Source organism: Zootoca vivipara, chromosome 1 (genome assembly GCF_965207765.1).
Source record: "Zootoca vivipara chromosome 1, rZooViv2.hap1.1, whole genome shotgun sequence".
NCBI classification, from domain to species: Eukaryota; Metazoa; Chordata; class Lepidosauria; order Squamata; family Lacertidae; genus Zootoca; species Zootoca vivipara.
This window is the reverse complement of record NC_142582.1, coordinates 106,687,876-106,713,224: the sequence shown is the minus strand read 5'-3', so window position 1 is coordinate 106,713,224 and position 25,349 is coordinate 106,687,876. Positions and strand designations below refer to the sequence as shown.

General features: G+C 43.8%; 1 protein-coding gene across 3 annotated transcripts in view; it reads right to left on the bottom strand.

Annotated features, from left to right (window-relative positions):
• The window catches only part of ADCK1 (aarF domain containing kinase 1), a 99,506-nt gene extending 77,382 nt beyond the window's left edge, over positions 1-22,124 (bottom strand). The window contains exons 1-3 of one of the 3 annotated variants that reach the window (XM_035107923.3): positions 21,988-22,124; positions 18,751-18,896; positions 16,150-16,233 (exon numbers count right to left, since the gene is read on the bottom strand). In XM_035107923.3, coding sequence (XP_034963814.1) covers positions 16,150-16,233; positions 18,751-18,885 — 219 coding nt within the window. In that variant the 5' untranslated portion in view covers positions 18,886-18,896; positions 21,988-22,124. The other 2 variants (XM_035107919.3, XM_035107924.3) reach the window with 2 other exon arrangements.
• Between the last annotated feature and the right edge of the window lie 3,225 nt (positions 22,125-25,349).

The window sequence follows — 25,349 nt, the reverse complement described above, 5'->3', positions numbered from 1 at the left end:
ATGAAGTAAGAGGGAGAAATGGGATGGATTGTGGTGCATCAATGAACACAGATGTCTAATCACCAAAAAAACTGGCTTTACCTAGAACTCTGAATAACTCTTGGACATCTGGGTATTTTTAAAGACTCTACATGACTTCTTTTCAGCATGTGAGAAAACTGACTTCCTTTAAAGGGCTTCTGCTTTGACCTGAAGCTCCACTTATGGTAAAAAGTCAAGTATGTTGAGGGGAAGGAAATGAAGGAGATTTTCCCCATATATTGTAGGATACAAAGGTTCAAGATGGCACATCTTTAGCAACAGTACTGGAAAATTATTCAGTGGGTTTAATTCTATTCATCTTAACCAAATGAAGGGACGCGGGTGGCACTGTGGGTTAAACCATAGAGCCTAGGGCTTGCCGATCAGAAGGTTGGCAGTTCGAATCCCTGCGATGGGGTAAGCTCCCGTTGCTCGGTCCCAGCTCCTGCCAACCTAGCAGTTCAAAAGCACATCAAAGTGCAAGTAGATAAATAGGTGCCGCTACAGCGGGGAAGGTAAACGGCATTTCCGTGCGCTGTTCTGGTTCGCCAGAAGCGGCTTTGTCATGCTGGCCACATGACCTGGAAGCTGTACACCGGCTCCCTCGGCCAATAACACGAGATGAGCGCCGCAACCCCAGAGTTGGTTATGGCTGGACCTAATGGTCAGGGGTCCCTTTATCTTTACCTTTAATACCCTGCTTGGCCAAGGGTTTGGCCACATCCAAAGCCTGTCTCTGTTCTGCTATGCTTGCTGCATCAGTGAAAAGGCAGATTGCCAGACTAATCTGCATGTTTACTAAAGCTTATTAGGGTTTCTTTCCTTTAGCAATCAATAAGCTATCAAATCCTTAATTGCTAACCCAATCGTGCTTCTGCTGTTTAAGCATACATAAGTTCTACCGTGGGTTAATTAAAAATAAGACTGTATATTCCAAGTTTGCTTCTATGGTTAGGTATCAGGTTAATGGGGTAAAATGTAATTATGTCAAGTGTTGACACGGAGTGGCCTTCCTCAATCCCAATGCCCCCCCAGGTGTTTTGGACTACAATTCCCACTGGGTGCACTGGCTGAGGCGGATGCGATTTCTAGTGCAAAACACCCAAATGGCACCAGGTTAGGGGAAGCTGGCATGGAGAATAGCAGCTTAACTATGCCCTGGCTCATGTTGCAGCTACCCACTTGTCTGCATTAAAGACCTAGCAATTGGGGGGGATGTAACCTATTCCATTTAACAATAATAGCAAAACTGGTGCTAATAGCCAATTTGCTTCTCAATACCATTTATAAGTCACAGTCTGATCTGTACCTGAAATATTACCAAATACGCTAGCCTGGTCTCCATGGCGGCACCTGATTCCGAATCTGGCAGTTGCCATGGAAGCCTAAATAATGTTTTCCTTCAACAGGGCAGGTTTCTAACTCTTGTAAATATGGGCGGGGGGGGGACCTTTAAGAACTGTGTGGGCAATATCTGATCAGGAAGGCCTTGGTGGTACAGAAAGTATCTGTCTTCTCCATCACATAATCTACCTCCTCTCTTGACAGAGCCTTCCTTACTGAATTTGAACATGAAGCAGGAACATTTTGAGAAGATCAACCCTATTCTTGAAAAAAAGTGGTCCTTTAACTCATCTCCCCTCTCCAAATTAAGCCTAAGTACAGTGGTACCTCTACTTACGAATTTAATGCGTTCCAAACGCACATTTGTAAGTAGAAAAAAATTGTAAGTCGAATCCCATAGGAATGCATTGGGAGAAAAAATTCGTAAGTAGAAAAAATCCTATCTAAACCGCATCCAAGATGGCGGACGGAGCTCCATTCGTAAGTAGAAACCTTCGTAAGTAGAGTTATTCGTAAGTAGAGGTACCACTGTACAGCTAACAGGAATGCCTGCATATTCTTCCCTAGTTTAGCACCATGGCTCCAGTTCCCTCCCTCCCCATTTCAAATTTTGGTTTGTAAGCCCCTCAGGGCAGGGATCAATCCCTTTGTACTCTGTAAAGCACCATGCACAACGGTGGTGCCTTATAGAAGCCCTTTCTGAAAAAAAGAACCTGGTAGACAGAAGCGCTTTTAAAAAGAACGGAATTGGCTTGCAGTGGGAAGGTTCTGTTTACTGTCAGGTTGGGTCCATTATGATTTTTATTCTTAATTCCTCCATTTGCCCTCGGCAATAAACTGATATGCTAGTTTGCTGCTGTATATAGATAACATGCTTTATATCATGTGTCTGAGAAAAGTCTGATGTTTTTAGTACATAAATGCCCAACACCCTGCCAGCCAAAAGTTGCAGAAGACAGGAAGAAATCTCTTCCATCGGCCTATTCATCTGCCATAGCAAGAGACTTCATAATTAATTTGTCCCTAACAGTTCCCTTGTAATAGCGGCAAGAAAAATATTTCAGGGGTGGCAATTACCTCTGATGTCAAAATGATGAGGAAAACAAATGTTCAACCATCAACAAAAAATATCAACACCTTCCCCCATTCCCCTGTCCCTATCATGGGTGACAGAGCTGCACGCTGGAATTGCTATGCAATTAATTACGGGGCATGTTGTGATTGAAACGACATTTTCCAACCGAATATAAACATTTTTTTAAAGCAATCCAGGTTTAGGGGGGAGGGGGGCATCTGTCACTGGGGAATGGCAGGAGGGGGCAGGTTGGTGCAGTAGTGGCCCTATCTATGCCTCTCGTCTTCTTTAATTAACTACACATATGTCCCACAATTTACAAGCAAGTCAACAGTTTATTTATATATTTAAGAAACATCCGTTAATTGCACAAATGTTCCACAATGATTCAATCTGAAGTAAGTTAAGGTGGGATAGATAAGATGAAACACACACCGGGGGGGGGGGGGCAACACACTTGCTATAAGGCGAGGTTGTGGGTTTGGATTTATTTAAAATCCCACAAATCATCATACATGGATTTTGCAAATGACTGCCGCTGAAGCCACGCCATAGCTTGACCATCTGTATTGTGCAAAGCCTCCCAGAACTCGGCAAACAAAGCTAAGGGTACATACTGAAATATAATGTAACTTTGCAGGGCTGCTTTGGCAACCGTTTGGAAGATTTACTGTAACTCTTGCGGAATATAGCGGCAGACTTCCCAAAGCCTCTCCTGTGAGTTGCTAGCTCCACACTTTTTAAAAAAAAAAATCTGCAGTGACACAAAGAGGAGACTACAGCCATTCTGGTCTTCATTATGAGCATGTTATCACCATTTCAACTTTCCCCCAAACAGGGAACAGATTCACTCTCCTTCTGGCGTGCGATGAAGAAACAGCAACTGCTGTCTGAAGCCGAATGAATTGTAAGGAGCCGATAAAAAAACACTGCTCTCACATAATTATTTTAAAGTAAAGATCCCAGTTTGTCCTGGACTCTGTTTTTTAACAACACAACAACAACAACAACAACAACAACAACAACAACAACAACAACAACAGCTGCTTTCGGTTGTCATCAGTGTATGCAATATATTAAGTTATCCATCTACACCAATGCAAGAAGCCTTAGCCCTGAGGGTTGAGGGTTAAATGTGGCCCTTCGTGCCTCTCTATCCCACCCCTGGGACTTTCCTCAAGCTACACCTGTATGCCAGACCACATTCCTCACTGGACATGCTCCGTGTACTCCCTCAACAACTGTTTCCTGTTTGCCTAGGAGGCAAAATGAGCGTATGGGTGTAGAAACCTGTGGCATTTGCATGGATGGGATGTAGCCTTACTGCACAAAGTTTAGGGTCACATCCATTGCTTCACCCATTTTTACCTCTAGCTTTGTCCACCAATGGCACACGGCCTCCAGAAGATGAGGGGATGAGCTCTCAGGCTGAAAAAGCGCCCCCCCCCATCCCTGCTCTATGCAGACACAGGGCTATATCTAGCTTTGGCTTTAAACACGTTTGCTATATAATGCATGAAAAGCGTAATGCTGGTGGTCAACAATAGAGGTCTAAAGACTCTCTCAAGGCAAATCTTTAAAAATGTAGTATAAACACTGACAACTAGAGAACACTGGCCTGCGAGCGCTCCAATTGGAGAACAGTCACTTACGGACTCACTGTTAGGACTGTGTTCATGAAAGACAATCTAAGACAATCTTACTCGGCTACAAGTGATCGAAGAAGAAGAAGAAGAAGAAGAAGAAGAAGAAGAAGAAGAAGAAGAAGAAGAAGAAGAAGAAGAAGAAGAAGAAGAAAGTGGGAAATGTCAGTTTAAGGATTTTTTTGACACTGCCTAGCTCACCTACCCACTCTTTTAGCATACGTGCCCTTCAAGAGTACTGTATATGCTGCAGCTATGATCCTGTAACCATTTCCAGACTTTGGGATGCTCCCAAGTATAGCTCAATACTGTATAGCCTTGTTCAAAGATGATTGCCTAGATTTACAGAAGCAAACACACTCATTCTTGCCCATCTTACTGGGTCAATCACCCGGACAATTCAATTATTCAGGCAAAGGCTAAAGACACAGAGCTCCATTTTATTGTTTCCAAATTAAATCAGCAGCTGCTGCAGCTCGGGGGGGGGGGTTAGGGTGGACCTTTCATCTAAGCAGGTTTTAGATTAACTGCCAACATTTAGTCGAAACAAAATTAAAAAATTTCCTTCCAGTAGCATTTAGGTTAGGCATAGGCAAACTCGGCCCTCCAAATGTTTTGGGACTACAACTCCCATCATCCCTGACCACTGGTCCTGTTAGCTAGGGATGATGGGAGTTGTAGTCCCATAACATCTGGAGGGCCGAGTTTGCCTATGCCTGATTTAGGTGGACCCTTGAAGGCTGATTCACACAACCATGAAGGGTAGCCACTCCAAAAGCTGCCCATGTCAGCTCACCGCCAGTTGTCAGCCAACCACACACAACTGCTGCCAAGTATGAAGCTAAGCCTTTTGCACAAGGCTTCAAAACTGAGTTTCCCAGTCTTTGCAGTAACACACGCAAAGCTTAATCCTGCATGTGGCAGCAGCTGCACACAAGCAGCTGGCAACAGGCAAGGAGTGGGCCTCCGATTTTAAAATTTATTTATTTATCTTACTCTGTCAAGCCTTTCCACCAGAAGGGCTTCAAAGCAGCAAACATATGAATCCGCCCAACAGTTGTGCGAATCACCCTTAAGATCCTTCCCTAATTTGGAGAAGCATCTATAAGCCAATACCAATTTCAGTTATCCCCTTGGCACTGACGAAGCAGGGTAAAATGAAGACGTTGGCTTGACAGGTAAGCTAATTGTGTGTTAGCCTGAAGCACCTTCCTTCATCTGATACACTTTAGGGAGATTTTGATAAGGTCACTGGTTTAGCAGAAGAAGCCCACAGAATTTATGCTAAGTCTGCTATTCAATCCTTGCAAAAAACCCTTTACATGAACATGATCCAGTGGCTAACTTGCTGCAACAGGTCTAATACCAGCAGTCCAACATCTTTTCTATATGGTAAGCATACCAGGGGGGATGCGGGTGGCACTGTGGGTTAAACCACAGAGCCTAGGGCTTGCCAATCAGAAGGTCGGAGGTTCGAATCCCCGCGACAGGGTGAGCTCCCGTTGCTCGGTCCCAGCTCCTGCCAACCTAGCAGTTTTTAAAGCACTTCAAAGTGCAAGTAGATAAATACAGCAGGAAGGTAAACGGTGTTTCCGTGTGCTGCTCTGATTCACCAGAAATGGCTTTGTCATGCTGGCCACATGACTGGAAGTTGTACGCTGGCTCCCTCGGCCAATAACGCGAGATGAGCGCCACAACCCCAGAGTCGGTCACAACTGGACCTAATGGTCAGGGTTCCCTTTACCTTTACCTTTAAGCATACCAGGGGAAAACAATTTAGTCTGTTCCTCTTATTCTCTCATAGCCCGTATATAAATTTATCAGTGCTTTCCTGACCCAACAACTCACTGAGCATGTGCAAATATCTCAAAATGGAACGGTGATCTTCACTTTAGCATACTGAAATTTTTAAATTAAAAAATACAAGCCTTCCTTCGTCTTTCCTCAAAGCAAGGCTACAAAGCAAGTGACTTTTGTTTACAGATGGAGAACTTATATTACTTTTTTATAGCTAATAATAAATAGAACAACTTATCACTTTTGCTTTCTTAGAAACTTAGTCTGGCTGGTTTTGTACCACGTCTAAAGGACCCCAGGTACTGAGTTATAGTTCAAGGCATTGGCAAACAGCATATGAGCTATGGCACATCCCCATGTTTGAATGGACACCCTTATCAGCTGCTATGGTGGCCCAATACAAATGGCTACAAGGATCCTACACTTGTAACAGCTGTGGAGAAGAGGGAATTTCAGCAGGCATGGCATGGCATGAAGTCTACACATGCTGAAATTCCCAGTTCTACACAACTATTAGAGGCCTAGGAGCCCTGTCCTATGTTGTATCTTGCCACACTAACTGCTGCATGAGCACTGCCCTGAGCTGCTCATTTTTGCCAAGTTTTATTTTTCCAAGCAAAGTTATGGTAGTTATTTGGAAATGAAGATTTCTATCAGAAACCATACGGACAGTTAAAGAAGTTAGAGTCACTGTGACTACAGTGGTAAATTGCACTGCCTTTAAAAACACACACACTAGGAGCCATCCCTTTGGGTTAAGAATTGTTTTCTTCTTTCACTCCTCCCCAAGTGATGTTCAGAATCTAGGACGACTTCTCCTACAAGAGGTCCAGATATCACAACAATCCGTACAATGTCACCTAACAAGAGCACAGTGACCTTTGCTTTGCAATCTGATATGTTTCCTCTGGCCTGAAAAATCCATTTGGTACTCAGACAGCTAAAAACACTGTGCTGCTGTACGCACACATGCACACACATACACATACACACACACACAACCCTTTCAATAACCATTTGTCCCCTTCAGCACAGCAGAAGGGGAGTACACAACCACAGAGGGAAGCTGAGCAGAAGCCTGCTGTGCATAGGCGTCCAACAGTACAGAAATGGATCTGTACCCCTGCCTTTGAGTGGTAATGCATAATTCGCTTGTTAACATAGTCCAAACAAACCATGGTTTACTGGGAATGAGCAGCACACTGGTGAGTGCCGCTCATACTGTGCCCACCTCAGCTTTTCCTGTGCAGGGAGGCAACAAACCACAGCACTGGGTTAGCACTGGTGGAAGCCAAGCTTTGTTGTTGGTTTACTTGTCATGGTTTGCTTGGAGAGAAACAAACCATGGGTTCTGGTTCGCAGCCAGCACTGTGATTTGTTTCCTCTTGGCACAAAAGCGGGAGATGGCGGGGAGGGTGCACTGCTCATGAATGGTCAGGCATTGCTTGTTTGGACTTTGTATTACTGTGGTCACTTTACCATTATGTGCAACCTGGGCTTAATATAGCCTTAACTGGCTTGGGAGCGGAATCACGTTTTTCTAGCGACAGCATACCACGGTTTGAGTGCTGGTATCTCACAAATGGTGTTGAGTGGGAGTGGGGGCAATAATCTGGATCCTATAATACAAATGAGTAATATCTCTGCATTTATTGGGCAAAGACCCTATTATTTGGGAGAGTAGTATCAAACTATAGACTTGGGTACATCTGGGGCCTTCATTCGAATGGCTTCCTTTTGCAAAAGAGCAGTTTGCATTTTGGGTAGATTTCAAGGCAAGGCAAGGCAAAACCACTTTCCCAGAGTCACCCTGCAATGGAAAGTTCTCCATTGGGAGGGAAATAGAGGAAACTAGAATTAATAGGGCAGATGATTAACTGATGCTCTCCTGACTGGCAAATTGCAAATATGCCTTCGCACCTCTTTTAATGTACACATGGCGCTCATTATCATTGAAATCTTTATTGAATAGAAAACTATATGGCATTGTTGTTGGCTATTAATTTTTGTACACCTCTTTGAAAGTCATGTGTCCCCAAAACTCTCCAGATTAAAAACAAGAGAGGAAAACTCAAGTATAGCCTGTCACCACAGCAAAGATATATCCCCACCACTGCCACTTCACAATCCAGTACAAGAGAAGGAGATATCACAGCGCTGGCAGTGAACTGGGACAAACATGAAAAGAGCCCCAATGATGGAAAACCAGTTTTGCTTTGTTTTCAATTGTCATGGAAAGGGCCGAAGTCCTTTAAGGTGATAAATCTTTTAGGCCTATCTTTGATCCAACAACAAAGGAACAGCCCCACCTGGAGGTGACATATGGGAATACATCAGGGAAAGCAGAATTTTATTTATTTATTTAAATGAAATGAAATAAATAAATAGAAACAAATGCAGGCCTGCACACCAGAGAGAAGTACCGTCTTTGTGAGTGGCATGTAGCTCAATCCTATCTTGGGAATTAAATTAGACATGGTTTAAATAACTGTTCTGCTAACATGATGGAAGGCAATGAAGAGCAACGCCGACTGAAGTGGAAGGTGCTGGCTCAGCAAGGCACCATTTAATTTTATCCAAAGTGTACCTACTAGAAGTCAGAGTGAACATTTCCCCTCCTTTTTTTTAAAAAAAAGAAGCCTCTCAAAAAGCTGAAACTGTACCCTGTAACCAAATAGACATGGTCACCTCCAGGACTGTCACCATTTTGTAGAATGGATACAAGCGCAGCATTGGAAATCTAGGTTTGCGCATTTGAAGTGGGTTTTGTACATTGCCTTGGGATGCCTGTGGAAGATGATGATGAAACCATCTGAAAAATCATATTCCCTCAAATGAACCTGCCCTGTTTTGAGACTTTCTTCCAATACCGACACCCTCACACGCACATTTGGTGGGGAAGCAGGAGAGGGCTTTCTTGGCGGCTGCTCCCAGACTTTGGAACTCCATCCCAAGAGAAGTTAGAGTGGCTCCTTGTTGTACTTCCGCCAGTTTTGGTAACTGATTGCTTTTAAGGAAGGGGCTGGTGCCTTGCTGTTTTCGTTGTGATTGTATGTTTTTAATAAATTTTATATGTGTGTGTACAGTGGTACCTTGGTTTAAATACACAATTGGTTCCGGAAGTCTGTACTTAACCTGAAGCGTACTTAACCTGAAGCGAACTTTCCCATTGAAAGTAATGGAAAGTGGATTAATCCGTTCCAGACGGTCCGCAGAATATTTAACCTGAAGCGTACTTAACCTGAAGCGAGCTTTCCCATTGAAAGTAATGGAAAGTGGATTAATCTGATCCGGACGGGTCCACGGAGTACTAAACCTGAAGTGTACTTAACCCAAAGTATGAGTGTAATTGGTTCTGGAAGTCTGTACTTAACCTGAAGCATACTTAACCTGAAGCGAACTTTCCCATTGAAAGTAATGGAAAGTGGATTAATCCGTTCCAGACGGTCCGCAGAATATTTAACCTGAAGCGTACTTAACCTGAAGCGAGCTTTCCCATTGAAAGTAATGGAAAGTGGATTAATCTGATCCGGACGGGTCCACGGAGTACTAAACCTGAAGTGTACTTAACCCAAAGTATGAGTGTAATTGGTTCTGGAAGTCTGTACTTAACCTGAAGCATACTTAACCTGAAGCGAACTTTCCCATTGAAAGTAATGGAAAGTGGATTAATTCGTTCCAGACGGGTCCGCGGAGTACTTAAACTGAAGTACTCAAACCAAAGCATACTTAAACCGAGGTAGGACTGTATTAATATTTAATTGTTTTTTAATTATTTCCCCCTATATTTCAAGCTGTTCTTATTTTATCTGTAAGCCGCCCTGAGTCCCTGTCAGGGAATTATTATCATTATTATCAAACAATAACAATGATGAGCTTAAAGCCCTTTGTTGCTCTAGCACAACAAATTCACTTTTAAACAACAGACTTTTTGCAGTTAGGAAAGTGACAGGGAATATGTGAGGTGAGCAAATGATTAACAGGGAAATATACAAATACCATGCAGACAAACCAGGAAAAATGCTCCTTATCATATAATATCTCTGCAAACAAATCAGAATGAACACACAATAACGATCAAGCATATTCTAAGCACAGTGTAAGAAAATCAGGTGAATACTCAACAACCAAGTCTTCAAAGTTTACATCACAGCGGATCTTAAGGTGGAGACGGGAGATCTCTGAGGTGGAGATTGTGGAGATCTCAAGGTGGAGACTGAATTGTTAATAAGATCAAAAACATACGGTATGACTAATACATTGTTGGACAATCCCATTGACTGTTGGCATCATTCAGCAATTGTTTGATAAGCAAATAAAAGCGATTGGGGCTGAGATTGGTGAAATGGTGAATGAAAGCGGACTAGAGGAAGATGAAATAGAAAGTGGAATTAGAGGACACAGAGACTTCGGAGAACAATATGGGATGAAGGATTGCCAGAACAGGAGGGTGAGGTGGTAAAGTTGGAGGCAACAGTTGGTGAAAAGGAGAAGTCCTTCATGTAAGTGCCTAGACTAGAGAAATGAAACAACCAAATGGCAGAGTTGGGAAGTTGGAGGAGTGGAATGGAGTCATGGATGAAGATATGAAGAGACATCCTGAGCTGGCAGTGATAAGAGTTGAGAGTGAAAGGTCTCTGCGTACAACTTGGAGTCAATTCATATGATAAAGCTATCAAACCTCTGTCACTTTTCTTGGCGGGGAGGGGAATAGAAGAAGCGTAAATGGAGGGACTATTTTTTAAAAAAAATCAAGATGGAAAACTACAACAAATACAACAGGAAATGGGAACAGAAGGTACGGAACCAGGTACAAACTAATAAATACATAATAGGTAAAGAACTATGGAATGTTATTTTAATGAATTATCATAGCTGAGAAATTCTTGTGTGGACAAAGATGGAAAAACTTATTGTTTAATATGGAGGAATGGTTGTTGAAGTTATTGGAGACATTGTATTCATTTACAAAGCCCCCACACAGCTTACGTTCAAGGTACCTTAGGACAGAATGAACCTTTATATTCCAGCTCAATCACTGAAATTATCTGAAGGAACATCATTGGTCATTCCCCAAGTTGGTGAGGCTCATCTAACAGTGACACAAAACCGAGCCTTCAGAGTCCTCAGCCCAGTTCTGTGGGATGCTCTGTTTTAACCTTTAAATGTCTGCTGGGAACTTTTCTGTGCCACCAAGCTTATTCAGGCAATCAATAAAATATCTTTCTATCATAGTTGGTGATCCAATTTTAAATTTCTATGTGCTTCTTACATGCATATATGGTTGTTGTGGCCTGCTTTGCCCCAGAGTGGCTGGGGCAACCCAGTCAGATGGGCGGCATACAAATGAATAAATAGATAAACTTCAGGTTTTGCCTAAGAAATAATCAAAAGGTGCCATGGTATTAGCAGTGCTCCCAGTTTTAGGGACTGGCTGACAGTACAAATGTTCAGTCTCCTCCAGTTCTTAGTACATTTGTACTGTTAGCAGTCAAATCCTAGTTTGAGTTGAGGAGACAAAAAAACTCAGCAGGATCAGCCTAGCATTCTCCTGACATCATAAAAAAAATTCCCGCTGCAGCTCCTCACACGACCTCGGAACAAATTGCTCAGATAACTTCAGCTCAAAAAAAACACCAGTACCTCAGAGGTACAGAATATCCCAGTTCTGCTCGCCAAAATAAAAGAGATAATTAACCTCCCCAAATGGCCCTGACACAGCAGTTCTGAAGCCAAAAGAGTTAACTGGGAGAAAGATGCTTGCTTAATATTTCTGGAGAATCCAAGCAAGCAGGTTTGGTTTCATTTCCCTACAGAAAGAAGTAAATAGTCCCCCAATTTGCTGCCCATAAAGCGATGCTAGGAACTGCCCGGCTGTGAGAATTAGCAGCAAGAGCAGCTCACACATGAAAGGAAAACGGAGAGGAACTGATGATGTTTCCTTGAAGCTAAATAGGAGCCTGCTAGGTGCCCATGGGGAGCCCATTCCCTGCTTAATCTGCTTTCTATGTAATTGTTTCCTAATGACGATGTCCTTGTTTGGCCCCAGCAGGCTCAGGGACCGGGCCTGGCACTGAGGTTTCCTATCTCCCAACTACCATCCATGCATGTTCTATTAAGCAGCACAGACTATTAATTACAGGGCATTGTCCACAATCACAGCAGACACCATCTCCAGGGGTAAAGCAACAGCTACAAGGTGAGAAGTGAAAACAGAGTGTACCTGTACTAGTTAAAAGCACAACAAAAGTTAAAAGTCTCATATGGCGACTCAGAGATTTCCATCTCTCACACACCGAAATAATATTCTGTACCACAAAACAAGTTTTGGAAGGAAGCACATACAAATCTAGGGTTGCCATACAGTGGTGCCTCGCTTAACGAATGCCCTGCTTAACGAAATTTCCGCTTAACGAAAGGATTTTTCAAGCGGAGGTTGCCTCGCTAGACGAATTCGTTTTACGAAAAATTCGTCTAGCGAATCGCGGTTTCCCATAGGAATGCATTGAATTTCAATTAATGCGTTCCTATGGGCAAAAAAAATTCCAAAAAAAATCAATGCATTCCTATGGGATTCGCTAGACAAATTTTTCGTTATAAGAAAAGACCCGTGGAACGAATTAAATTCGTCTAGCGAGGCACCACTGTATTCCCAATTTGAAGGGCATTTCTTTGATGTTTTAAATCATTCTTGGAAGAAGAAAAAAATGCCCTACTTGCCAGTTTTTCTACACATTTTGCCGATTTAGTGAAAATCCGCCCGGATGCCATTGTGCTGCCTGATTCCCGGATGTTTCTGGGAAAACCCAGATGTGCTGCAGCCCTATACCAAACTCCAGTATTAGAAGATTCATAGAACTAGTTTCTTGGGACTATTTTATTTCAATTCAAGAGGAAAAGAAAAGAAGGGTTTGGGCAACATTGCTAAACTGAGGGAACACTAAGGAGAAACAGGCAGGCAGAGCCGGGGGGGGGGGTGGCATTATCAGGGCAGAACCGGGGGGGGGGAGAGAGAAAATCAGCAAGCTGGTTTAAGGTTTCCACACAGGAAGTGAAACAAAGCAAATGCTCCAACTCTGCATAGCCTTTTGTTTCTCCTTCACCATGACTTGGAAGCCATACTGCTACGGTTAAAAAGAGAGTTCAGCTTCTTAAGGAAGTCCAATAGTGATTACAGGTTTGATTGAACACTGTCCACCAGAGAGTGAAATGGATTTCAATTAAGTATTTTTATTTTTTTACAGAGAGCACTGAACAGCCTGCCAGACATCAGGTTTCTATCCATCCAGGTCTAGCCTGGGGGGGTTCAAGGCTACAGGCTTCGAGGCACACAGAGAGAGCACGGCAAAAATCTTCTTGAAACGCATTGCACTAACTAACCACTAACCTTGGCAAGGCTTGAATGCTGAATCATGGGCAACACGGCTGCCAAGTAAGAAGGATGCAGCTGAGATGAACTGAGCCTTTCCCCCATACATTAACCAAAGAAAACATCAGCCGGCGCCTGACAGAGGTTAATGAGGCCATGGAGACACAAGGCCAAGGGTCAAAGCTTCGTGGGAACTATTGGCAGCAACCATCAAACCACAAGCTGCCTGCAGCACAGAAGGAAACCACAATCAACTCTTCTGTAGGTAAAGGTGTCAAGGTCATTATCACTCCTAATCAATTGCAATAGGGCCAAGGAAGATTCCAGAATGGCAGGATTGCAATCTAGAAGCTTCAGATCTTTCAGAAATCTACATCCCTTAACAGCAAGGGCCACCAGCTTTCCCAGGACTGTGTGCACATTTGGATTTTGGAGCAAGAGCCGTGGGCGCCACACCCTCTGCCTCCAGAAAGAAAAACACATACACACATAGGTCACGTTTCCAATGAATCTGGGTGCAAGTCATGTATTACTGCAAAACTCCCTAGTTGCTGTTTCTGCTACTTCTACTGATTTGCCATTTCTTTCTGCAGTGCGAGATGGGCAGCAGTTGTCCAACCAACTTCCCCTTGGTGTCTTCGGAACTGCATACATCTGACCATCATTTCTTTCTTTTTCATGACGCTTTTGGGATGCTCCCAATTTAACTCTCCAGTTGCTTAGACAGCAATATATAAATATGTCTATCACCTTAGCATCCTTTCCCTTCTCAGGCACAATGTTGGCGATGGCATTAAATGCATCTTTGTATTTACCGTGTACTTTTTAAATAATGCAAGTAGCCGCCACCGTGGAGAAAGGATGGGAACAGATAATTATTGGTATCATTGCATGCGAGTGGCGTGGCTTAACACTTTCCTCCCCTGCTACATTCCGAATAGAATTTGCTTCTCTGAAGCTACTATTTGCTTTAGGAAGAAAGCTCCAATTAGCATCAATGGGAGCTTTTCTCCAGGGCAAATAGCACCATCAACCAAACTATTGTGCATCAGGTCCACAGGAGGGGAGGAAAGCATTGACCCCCCCCCCCCGCCTGCCACAATCCTAGACATGCAAAGAGCCCTGCACTGTACTTCGAAGTCCAAAGTGTTGTCTCACATAACATGATTGTGATGTCAGGTGGGGAGCCCACCCACTAATCAAAGGATCAAACCACTGGCCAGATGCAGTTTCCCCACCCATTAAGAGTAGAGCCACCAACGTGGCTCTTGAGTATGACTTCATTGGATATCTCCCCATGGTTCAACTTGCGGTTTTATTTTGTAGCATTGTATGATGGCTTCAGGAATTGTTATTTTGGGTTTGTATTTTTATATTGAATGAAAGCCACCTCAGGGGAATAGCTTGGGTTCCATGATCACTGCAGATGGTGACAGCAATCACGAAATTAAAAGACGCCTGCTTCTTGGGAGAAAAGCAATGACAAACCTAGACAGCATCTTAAAAAGCAGAGGCATCACCTTGCTGACAAAGGTACATATAGTTAAAGCTATGGTTTTCCTAGTAGTGATGTATGGAAGTGAGAGCTGGACCATAAAAAAGGCCGATCGCCGAAGAATTGATGCTTTTGAACTATGGTGCTGGAGGAGACTCTTGAGAGTCCCATGGACTGCTAGAAGATCAAACCTATCCATTCTGAAGGAAATCAGCCCTGAGTGCTCACTGGAAGGACAGATCGTGAAGCTGAGGCTCCAATACTTTGGCCACTTCATGAGAAGAGAAGACTCCCTGGAAAAGACCCTGATGTTGGGAAAGATGGAGGGCACTAGGAGAAGGGGACGACAGAGGACGAGGTGGTTGGACAGTGTTCTCGAAGCCGCCAACATGAGTCTGACCAAACTGCGGGAGGCGGTGGAAGACAGGAATGCCTGGCGTGCTCTGGTCCATGGGGTCACGAAGAGTCGGACACGACTAAACAACAACAAAAGGAGACTTTAAAAATATTTAAAATAAATATTTAAAGTCTCCCCACAAATCCTCTCTGGTATTCCAATGTGCCCTCTTGGAAGTTCCCACACACTCAAAAACATGGGGAGATGGTGGCCCCAGAGAGGGCATTCTCTGCATCAGCATCCAAACAATGGAACTCCCTCTCCATGCAAGTGTATCAAGCACCTCCGTTACTGTATATAGCTTCTGGAGTTTTGCTAAAGACACACCTCCTAACCTTGGCCCTTGACAGTTAAGATTTATGTGAGCACACCTTTTTTGAGATATAGTGGTTGCTTTGTTAAATAATTTTATTTAATGTTAACATTGTACGATTATATGGTTGCAACCCACCCGGGAATCTTGTGGTGAAGGGCAGGCATGAAATCTAACAAACAAAAGAACAAAGCTGCCACCATTCAGTCTTCAGCAAGAGGCTCCAGGAACAGAAGCAACTCGGGATAAGAAACATAAGGCATCAGGAGAACTATCATAATTTTTATCCTTAATAGATAATGCGTCGGGTTCTGTTTTTAAATCGCACTTCCCAGGAACATCCAAACAACTCCATCAGAAGCTGTCCTTAATTTGCTTAGTCATTTCTCATTTCTTCAGGAAGCTGAATCCACATAACTTTCCTTTTCATTCTCCCAATCCAACTCTCTCTCACACACATTTGATCTTCCCTATAGCCACTGCCTTCTACCCAAGGATTCCTGCTAACCCGGTCAAGTAATCTGTGTTTTCACATCTGCACTAGCTGAATTACCAACTCTATGCATCATTCCAGGCTGTGGGAAGTCAAATCCATTTCTTCTCCAGCCCTTAAAACTGCAAAATGAGCAATCAGGTGGGCTTGCTTTGAAAACGGCCTTTGGTATGGTACTCTCCCCCTCCTGTTGGCCCTTTACCTGTGATTTGACAGACTCATATTCTTCTGTCCCGCGTGAAACACTCCGGAGAGAAGTGAGGTAGTCAAAGGTAATAACTGCTGTCTGCAAAACAAGTCAGAAACAACAGCATAAGCAAAGTATCCCATGGCTCTTGTTCTACTAAAATGAGTTTGTGGTTGATCCAGAAGTATGGTCCTTTCTTAAGCCATTGGGCGGCTTCACTTTTCCCACTTCTACCCAACTAGAAATGCATCCTCAGTTCAGAAAGCTACCAGCGCACTCCAAGCACACTGAGTCCTCACCTTCCTCCTAAAACCTTTGGCACTTTGTTTAGAACTCGTTTCCAAATTCAGGTTTACCCGAAAACAAGAGTGGGCGGGCTTCAGAATGGTCAGATTGTCTCTGAGCACATTCTCATCCTGGGAATTTGTTTTCACTGAACTCAAAAGGACTTTACTAAAAAGTCCCTTCCAGGTTTCAGCTTTTTTCTCCACTACAGCAGCTGAAATGAAAATGACATTTTGTTAAAGAGTTGTGAGTCAAAAACCCTTCCTGATCTCCTACAAGCCACCCAGAGATCTACCAGTAGATCCCTATCTACTTTCTGCCCACCCATACCTAAAAATATATAGGGCAAGTGTAATAAAAATATTACAAGAATTATGGACTACCTTTTAGAGAATAATCTTAATAGTACAACCTTTCTGACAAACAGATCAGGGGTTTTCTAATTCAGACATGCAGAACCTGAAGTCAGGAACTCAGTGGAAACAATGGTCTGCCCTGGCCTGCTGGATGTTCAACAAGGGACTCAACAGTCTGAAGTCCTGACAGAAAGCAGCCTAAAGCTGGCGTCATCACAATCTACTATAGTGACATCATACCTGTTGTCATAGTGACTAAATATTAGGCCTTAGCATGGATACGGCTTGGACACCAAGACAACAAATAATGATCCTATCACACACCAAAAGCATAGGTCCAGATGGTTCAGGAGACAGAAAACTGTCTTTTCTGAATTGTCCCCCTTGCTAGATCATTTCACTGCTTTGTCTCTGTAAGATTATGCAATCTGATTAAGGTTGCTTTTCCACCCTATTCCTGACACAGGTTTTGTGCCTTTAACAACTTTGCAATAGGCAGAAGTGCAACAGGTGATGTTTCTCCTACAGAGCTGCAGAGATGAGGAAAACTGCAGCTGATGTATCTCTGACAGCTTTCGAAGGCACATACGTAACATCTCTCAGAAAACAGAAAGGGGGCAAATGTAAATTAGAGCAACACTAGACTACTGGGGATCCAATGAGCTGGCGGGGAGGGATCTGATGCAAATCTGAGCCTGTAATTAGAGAGGCGGGTTGTGAGAGAATGGAAGCAGAAGGGACCATCTTCACAATGTACCTGTAACATTTGCTTATTGCCCTCCACCTTGAGAACGGTGGACCCAAAACAATCCAATCATCTCAAGAATTAAGAACACTCATATCCTTCTATCAGAGTTAGAAAGCCTGTGGCCCTCCAGAAGTTGTTGGACTCCAGCTCCCATCAACCCCAGTCAGCATTACCAACGGTCAGGAATGATGGGTGTTGTAGTTTAGCAACATCTGGAGACCCACAGGCTCCCCATCCCTGCTCTATTGCAGGAGGGTGGGTAGGGAATGACAAAAGTGCTCAGTAAATGGGTATCAGCATTCCTTTAATAGAAATATTTAGGTCCCAGTGTACTGATTTTTGTGCTTTTCATTAATGGATCCAAATGGTTTCCAGAGATGCTTTATCCCATGTTGATGGCCTTTCAGCTGATTCCATGGTGACCTGTTGGAATATGGAGTTAACCAGGCCTATTGACTGTCTGGATCCAAAGTGCCCTCTCCAATTGCATGGAGCCCGGACAGCCCCGTGGTTTTCCCTGGAGCCGAGGGTGATGAAACAATCTCTGAGTCGGCTAGAGCGCCGGTGGTGGAAAACTCTCCCTGAATTGGACCAGACATGGGTTAGAGCTCAACGTCAAGCCTACCAAGTGGCAAAGGCAATGGCGACGGTGAAGAAGCAGAAGAAGCAGATGGCGAAGAAGCAGAACTGCCTCTGGCGATTCCCTCACTGCAAGAAGCAAAGCTACAGGGAACCAGGCAGAGGGCCTTTTTGGTAGTGGCACCTGCCCTGTGGAACGCCCTCCCATCAGACGTCAAAGAGATAAACAACTACCTGAACTACCTGTTTAGAAAACATCTGAAGGCAGGCCTGTTTAGGCAAGTTTTTAATGTGTGACATTTTAACGTATTTTAATCTTGTTGGAAGCCGCCCAGAGTGGCTGGGGAAACCTAGCCGAGTGGGTGGGGTACAAATAAATGAAGATGATGATGATACCCACTTTCTGCATGATTTCTGTCATATTTTATATCAGCTTTTCCCTAGATTCCTTCTATATTCCTTTTACGAGTTTCCCTTTTTCATCAAATGTCGCAACACAAGCCTCTAAAATATGGATTCCTGATTAAAAACGCCCGCTGTAAACCAGAAATATTCAAATCAGGTTTATTACATGGCAACACATAAGTCCTGTGGATTTCAAGATGACTTTATGCTTTCCCTCACACAAGATGCCAGATTGAAACTTACTGTGGCAAATGCTCTGCCTACTCGAACAATTCCAAAATCGTTGGGATCCAGGTGCTTGTTGCCATACAGGTAAAACCCAGTGGTGGCGGCTGCTGCAGTGGCCAACGATGCGAGTTTTAAAGCCCTTCTGGCCATGGCAGTAAACACTGAGGAGAAATAAAGCATAAGTCATGACTCGATGGGGTACATGTGAGATAAGTGAGTTGGCAGAATGAGAATTACAAGAAAAATGGAGGGTGCATGGGCCTAGCTATGGAGACTGGGAACCCCAGACATTCCCATTACAATGTCAAATTTTCCTTTGCGTGCAGAATGAACCAGGTTAAAGACCTTGCACCTCCAGTTAAAGTGATTTTATGCAGCAGATCTCTGCTTGAGACCTTGGGGAGTCACTACAAATCAAAGGAGGCAGTTCTATGTTTGATGAATCAATAATCTCAGGCTCAGTGAGTAAAAGACAACCTCCTCTGTTCATATATACAGTAGGCTAAACTTTACAGCAAAGTCTTTCTTAACTATAGCAACCACCAAGTAAGTTAGCCAGGATGGTCACAGAATCTTCCATTTTAGGTTTGCACTCAGTGGGTGGGGACCGTCAAAACCATATTTTTCTTTAACGAATAACATTTCGATTCCTATCACTTTCCTTTTTATAGTAGCTGTTGAGGCCTAGTTCTTTTTGGCAGCAATTCCTTTAAAAAAAATCCACCTTCCATTTCAGCTCTCTTTCCCCCACCTCCTTCCTTTTATTATTTTTTAAGAACCTGTGCCTGAAAACTCCATCTGCTACCATTGTCTATTCTCACCTGAAGCCATATTGTGCCATTTGTGTCATCACGACTATTGCCATCTCCACTAATTGCAACACCTACCACAGGATGGCAGCTTCAAGGGAGGGGGGGGCAGAGTGGCAGCTGAGCTTTTAAGCAACAAAGACACCTGGTTTTGTGCTAATTTCTCTTTGCAATAAAAATGGAGTTATTAAAAATATATAAGGTGAAAACAACAGTTAGAATAAATTGCTTTGGAAATTTTCCACGAGGCATTGGTGTGCTTCTCGCACGTAAACGAGCGACTATGACATCCCTGGAGGGAATCGTAAATGTATGTATGTTTTTAACACCCCTATTCTCAACAGCAGAAATCCTACTGAAGCTTTGCTTTTGCAAAAGATGTGAGAACCAGAGTTCATTTCATTATTAAAACTGTTGGTGTCAATTAGTGACTTTGTGCGCTGGAAGTTTTCTGCTAGGTGTTTAGGATTGTTCCAGTCCTTGTTTCCACAGTCTCACATATGATGCTATGTAGCACCTGCAGCAAAACACTTTTAGAAAGCAGGTTCGATGTTGTTAAGTCGTAAGAACATAAAAAGAGCCGGCTGTATCGTGCCAATGGCCCATCTATTCCACCATCCTCTTATCACAGTCGTCAGACAGATGCCCTTGGAAGGCCTGCAAGCTGGACATGTCCACAACTGCACTCTGCCCACCTGCAACTCCCAGCAACTGGTCTTCAGAGACACACTGTGGTATGTGGCTGTTGACAGCTGTGTCCTCCATACATTTGTCCAATCCTCTTTTTAAACCATCCAAGTTGGTGGTCCTTCAATTTCCAGTAGAAAGGCAAGGAAAGACAAATAGCAAGGGGCTCCTATAAATCTAGCATAGATGTTTCAATTGCAGTCATGATGATGCAACCTATCTCTACCATTTAAATCATGTACAGTACGGTAATTGTAGGAAACGAGAATAACAGAGATCCATCCTGCAACGATATCAGCATGATCAAAATCCTTACCATTTAAATGTGTTCGCTAAGGGCACCCAACGGGCCTCAGCTACATGTAAGGCATTTAGCACTGCTGTTCCCATGCTGTGGAACACTCTTCCAGCAAAGGTACACAGGTATCCTCACTTTTGACTTTCAGGGGTCTCTTGAAGATCTTTCTGTGCTGACTGGCCTTTGCAGCTGTTTGGCCAGTCACTTTAATTATTATTTGTAATGTTTTTTAATGGTGTTTTATGTTTTATTGTTGCACAACGCCCTGATATTTTCTGATACGACTGTACAGAAATACTTTTTTTAAAGTAAAAACACAAATATTGGGGAGGAGAATTGGGCCAACTTTTGTTAATAAAAAAGGCCAAAAGTTAGTTTTCAAAAAGGGCATAGATACATCAACACAGGCTTTCCATATACACTTTTCAACTGGCTGGATGCCCAGGTGGCAAGCCCATCTAAAGGCATGCAAGAAGAACTTTGTGCCTCATTCCGTCTAACAAAGCGGTGGCTAACCTGTGGTCCACCAGGTGTTGAATTCACATTATCTTTGCAATTCACATAATCTCTGGCCATTGGCTACGCTATGCTATGAACGTTGGATAAGAGATATAGTCAACAAAATACATATCTACTCAGAAATAAGTTTCATTGAGTTCAGTGGGGCTTACTTCCAGGTGAGTGGGCACAGGACTGCAGCCTAAATGTGTTAATCCTTAAGGAAGATCAACATTTTCCAATTTTCCATGGAGGCAACATTTTCCAATTAAGCAAACAGTGCTCACTGAATTGGCCTCTGCCTTCAGAGCAAAACTTTCTTTTTCCCAAATATGGGTCTGTGAGATTCACCACTGACTCTCCTTCCGACGGAGGAGTATGGCCAGCAGTACCTGAAGCTGTTGACAAATCACCCGACCATGCTTCCCCCAACCTACAAGCAGGGAAATTTCAGGTGGGCTGTTGTGGATGGGGCGAGTGGGTGGCAGGTTGCACTTCAGAGGCGAATGAACGGCCGAGCTCTTACGTAAAGCGAGCCGGGGACTGAATACGGTAGTAAAAAGGGGACACGAAGATCAAGGGGGACTGAGTGCACTTCTGGAAAAACTAAAAGGTCAGGTCACGGTGCTACTGGGCAAATCGAAACCCTGAAATGAGCGTTGAAAGAAGCCGGTCCCATAAGCGGGGCTAGGGAGGATTGCAGCGCATAGGTGAAGTGGAAACGTTCGATACATAAGGACCCTAAATTTACTTGCGTAACTGGACTACGGACGTGCGGGGGAGGTCCCATTTCGGCCCCTCCGAACCCCCTGCCGTCTCCCCATTCATTACTCGACGTTCTAGATTCCACAAAGGTTTGTCCCTCCGCCGAAATGACTCCAAAGAGGACCGCCCGCCCCGTCCCCCTGGTCTGGCCGTCCAGCCACAGCCAACGTGGACAGCGCCGCTCTCCACACTTACCGGCTTTCTGGGCACAGGGACGCTTTTATTCGGCGGAATCCAAGGTTCCTCCCCTCTCTTCCCCACCCCCTGCTTCCCGCACGTAGTACAGGCTTTCCCCTGCCGGGGATGCTGGGACTTGTAGTTTTCTCGCGGATGCCAAAGCCTCGGGATTTGTAGGGGCGCCTGGGCTCCGAAGAACTACAAGGCCGGAGCCGCCGGGCGAGCTCATTGAAAGAGAAGAGGGGGGTGGGTGAAGCGCCGGTGCGTTTTGCCGTCAGCCGGAGAGGCCGCCTTCGCTGACACCTATTTGTAGGTCAGCCTTTTTACATGTGTTCACCTGTATCAGCAACAAAGCTGGTAGTTTTGCAATAGGCAAGCATGTCGTGTGCTGTGAAAGCTAGTGGGGAAAACAGGACAAACCGCTCCTGCTTTCAAGACAAGCCTGGCAAATCTGGAAATATAATTGATGATCTGATACAGAAGATAGTCTATACTTGTTTTAACTCATGTGTAAACTATTCATTCTCTCTGTCTATTTATATAGTTTTGTTTTTCGTCTTTAAAGTTTTGTCTAACAATCTCTGTTGTGTGCATACATATAGAATGAAATAATAATTTAAAAATTATTTTTAAAAACCCCACCACCCACTCCTGTTTCAGAAGTACAATTTCCCAATCCTCATGGTCCTCAAGGCCAGGCATCCCCAAACTGCGGCCCTCCAGATTTTTGGCCTACAACTCCCATCCTAGCTAAGAGGACCAGTGGTCAGGGATGATGGGAATTGTAGTCCCAAAACATCTGGAGGGCAGAGTTTGCCTATGCCTGAATTATTGCATATCAATGCTGCATAGGTTTGAGGTGGCTTTTGCTGTCTTCTAAAATATCCGGTTGCACAAACTGTAAGCAGTGCCTTAGACTATGTTGTGTTTATATCAGAGGCTACTTCTGAGTAAACACATTTAGGATTGTACTGCTACCCGCCTGCCCCGCCCCTGGGCCACCAGCATATCATAGTAATTTGTTAATATACCAGTACTGTATAATATTTGGTGGAAGCCAGTCTGGTAATTGGCTTGAAGGGTGGGGTAGAAAACCTATAATTAATAGATACATTCAGTGGGTGCAACAGAGTTGTGTTTTAATTTGTTGGGAACTGCCCAGAGTGGCCGGGGTAACCCAGTAGATGGACGGCATATAAAAAAGTTGTTGTTGTTGGTTTGGTGTTCTACGTTAGGTTTGCACTGATGCATGCCTATTGAGGTTACTCACAATACAACCTACTGGGTGGCAAAATTATAATTTGCACTGACTGTTTCATATACAGTGGTACCTCTACTTACGAATTTAATGTGTTCTGAACGCACATTCGTAAGTCGAAAAAAATTGTAAGTCGAATCCCATAGGAATGCATTGGGAGAAAAAAAATCGTAAGTCGAAGCAACCCTATCTAAAAATTCGTAAGTAGAAAAAAATCCTATCTAAACCACATCCAATATGGCAGACGGAGCTCCGTTTGTAAGTAGAAACATTCGTAAGTAGAGTTATTCGTAAGTAGAGGTACCACTGTATGTGTTGCTGGCATCCATCTGTCTCAGGAAACAATGAAGGAGTGCACCTTAGGAGGTGAAAGACAGTTTAGTATTAAAGTATTAATTTATACAAACCTTCATTGGAAATCTTTTTGTGGGAGTAACATAAGGATTTACATTAAATCGGAATGTCACAGGGTTCAGCAGCCTGCAAGGCACATGAACATTGGTGGCTACTATTTTACTGGACACTCCTCCCTATCTACTTGGCTGGAGGCTGAAAGGAACTGTTGGACAGGTCTCCTTCATGGCCTCTCCTGATTTGGATGTTTCAGAGAAACAGAGCTGGGCATCAGCTAGTCTCCACTGAACCACTGATGGTGTTGCCTCTGTGGCTGTTAACAAGGGGTGCTGAAGGGATCCTGGTGGCTACATTCTCCCCTCAAAATTCAAAATCTCCGTAAGCCTCCAGTACTCTCGTCTCCCTAGGAAACTGGCCCTGTAGAAAGTCTGCCCCTGAAACTTCCTACCAAGTCAGGGAAGTGCAAAACAAGCTTATTGGTGTCCCAGAAAGAGCATATCTATATTGACAATGCTCTGTTCTCTTTCTTGATTCTCCTAGAAAATGTATTTTAAACTTTTTTTTTTAAAAAAAATCTGTTTAGCATCATCATAATTATTCTAGCACAGCTTTAGAAAAGAAATCAGCTCCATCTTCCTGGAAATGGTGATGTTCGTCATTATTCTCCTTTCTGGTGGTAGGGAGGCCTGAGTTAAAAGCCAGCTGTACAGGAAGCTTCATCCCTCACACCTGCAAATGTTTTCCCTTGTTATCAACACTTCCATTGTTCCTAATGAGCACATTTATCCTTGATTATTGTCAGTGGCGGCAGTGGAGAGATGTTGGGGGGGGGGTGGAATCCATTTTATGGAGGATTTTGATTCTAGATAAAGATATCGAATGTGAACTGGGGTATGGGAGTAACTACTGGAGGGTTTGCTTATTATACAGAAAGGGAAGCAAGCATGGCATAAAATAGCATTTTTGCCAAAGTGAGCTGATGGGCCGAGTGCTGCATCTTGAAGGTCTAAGTCCCACGTCTGCCACAGGACCGCTGTGCAAAGTGCTTTGCAGATACAATGAAGCCACTCTTATCTTCCTTTCTCTATGGCTTGGTTGCATTTGACATTTAATGGACAGTAAGTTAGCCCAATACAAAGGAGGCCAGCCCCTCTTGCACCTTCTAATAATTTTGCATAAGAGGGAAATTCAGCGAGGGTAGCTTGTCGGTGAAGGTCCTGTGTGAGTGCCTGGAGGCGGTTGGAAGATGGATGGCAGCTAACAGATTGAGGTTGAATCCTGACAAGACAGAAGTACTGTTTGTGGGGGACAGGAGGCGGGCAGGTGTGGAGGACTCTCTGGTCCTGAATGGGGTAGTGGTGCCCGCCCTATGGAACGCCCTCCCATCAGATGTCAAAGAGAAAAACAGCTACCAAATTTTTAGAAGACATCTGAAGGTAGCCCTGTTTAGAGAGGCTTTAAATCTTTATAATCAATTATTTTATTTTTTTGTTGGAAGCCACCCAGAGTGGCTGGGGAAACCCAGCCAGATGGGTGGGGTATAAATAATAAATTGTTGTTGTTGTTGTTGTCACTCAAATTTCCTCTCCGTCAGTCTTGGGTGACAGTAGAAATGTGCACCTTTGGGGGTAAAGTCAAACCATTGGAGAGTTACAGTGTCTGCTGTGGCTGTACAGAAGGATGTAAGAGAGAGATGTTTTATTACAGGTGGGGCAGATGAAGGCGTCCTGTTTTGCTACTGCAGGTGCACTATGGCATTTCTTCTGTA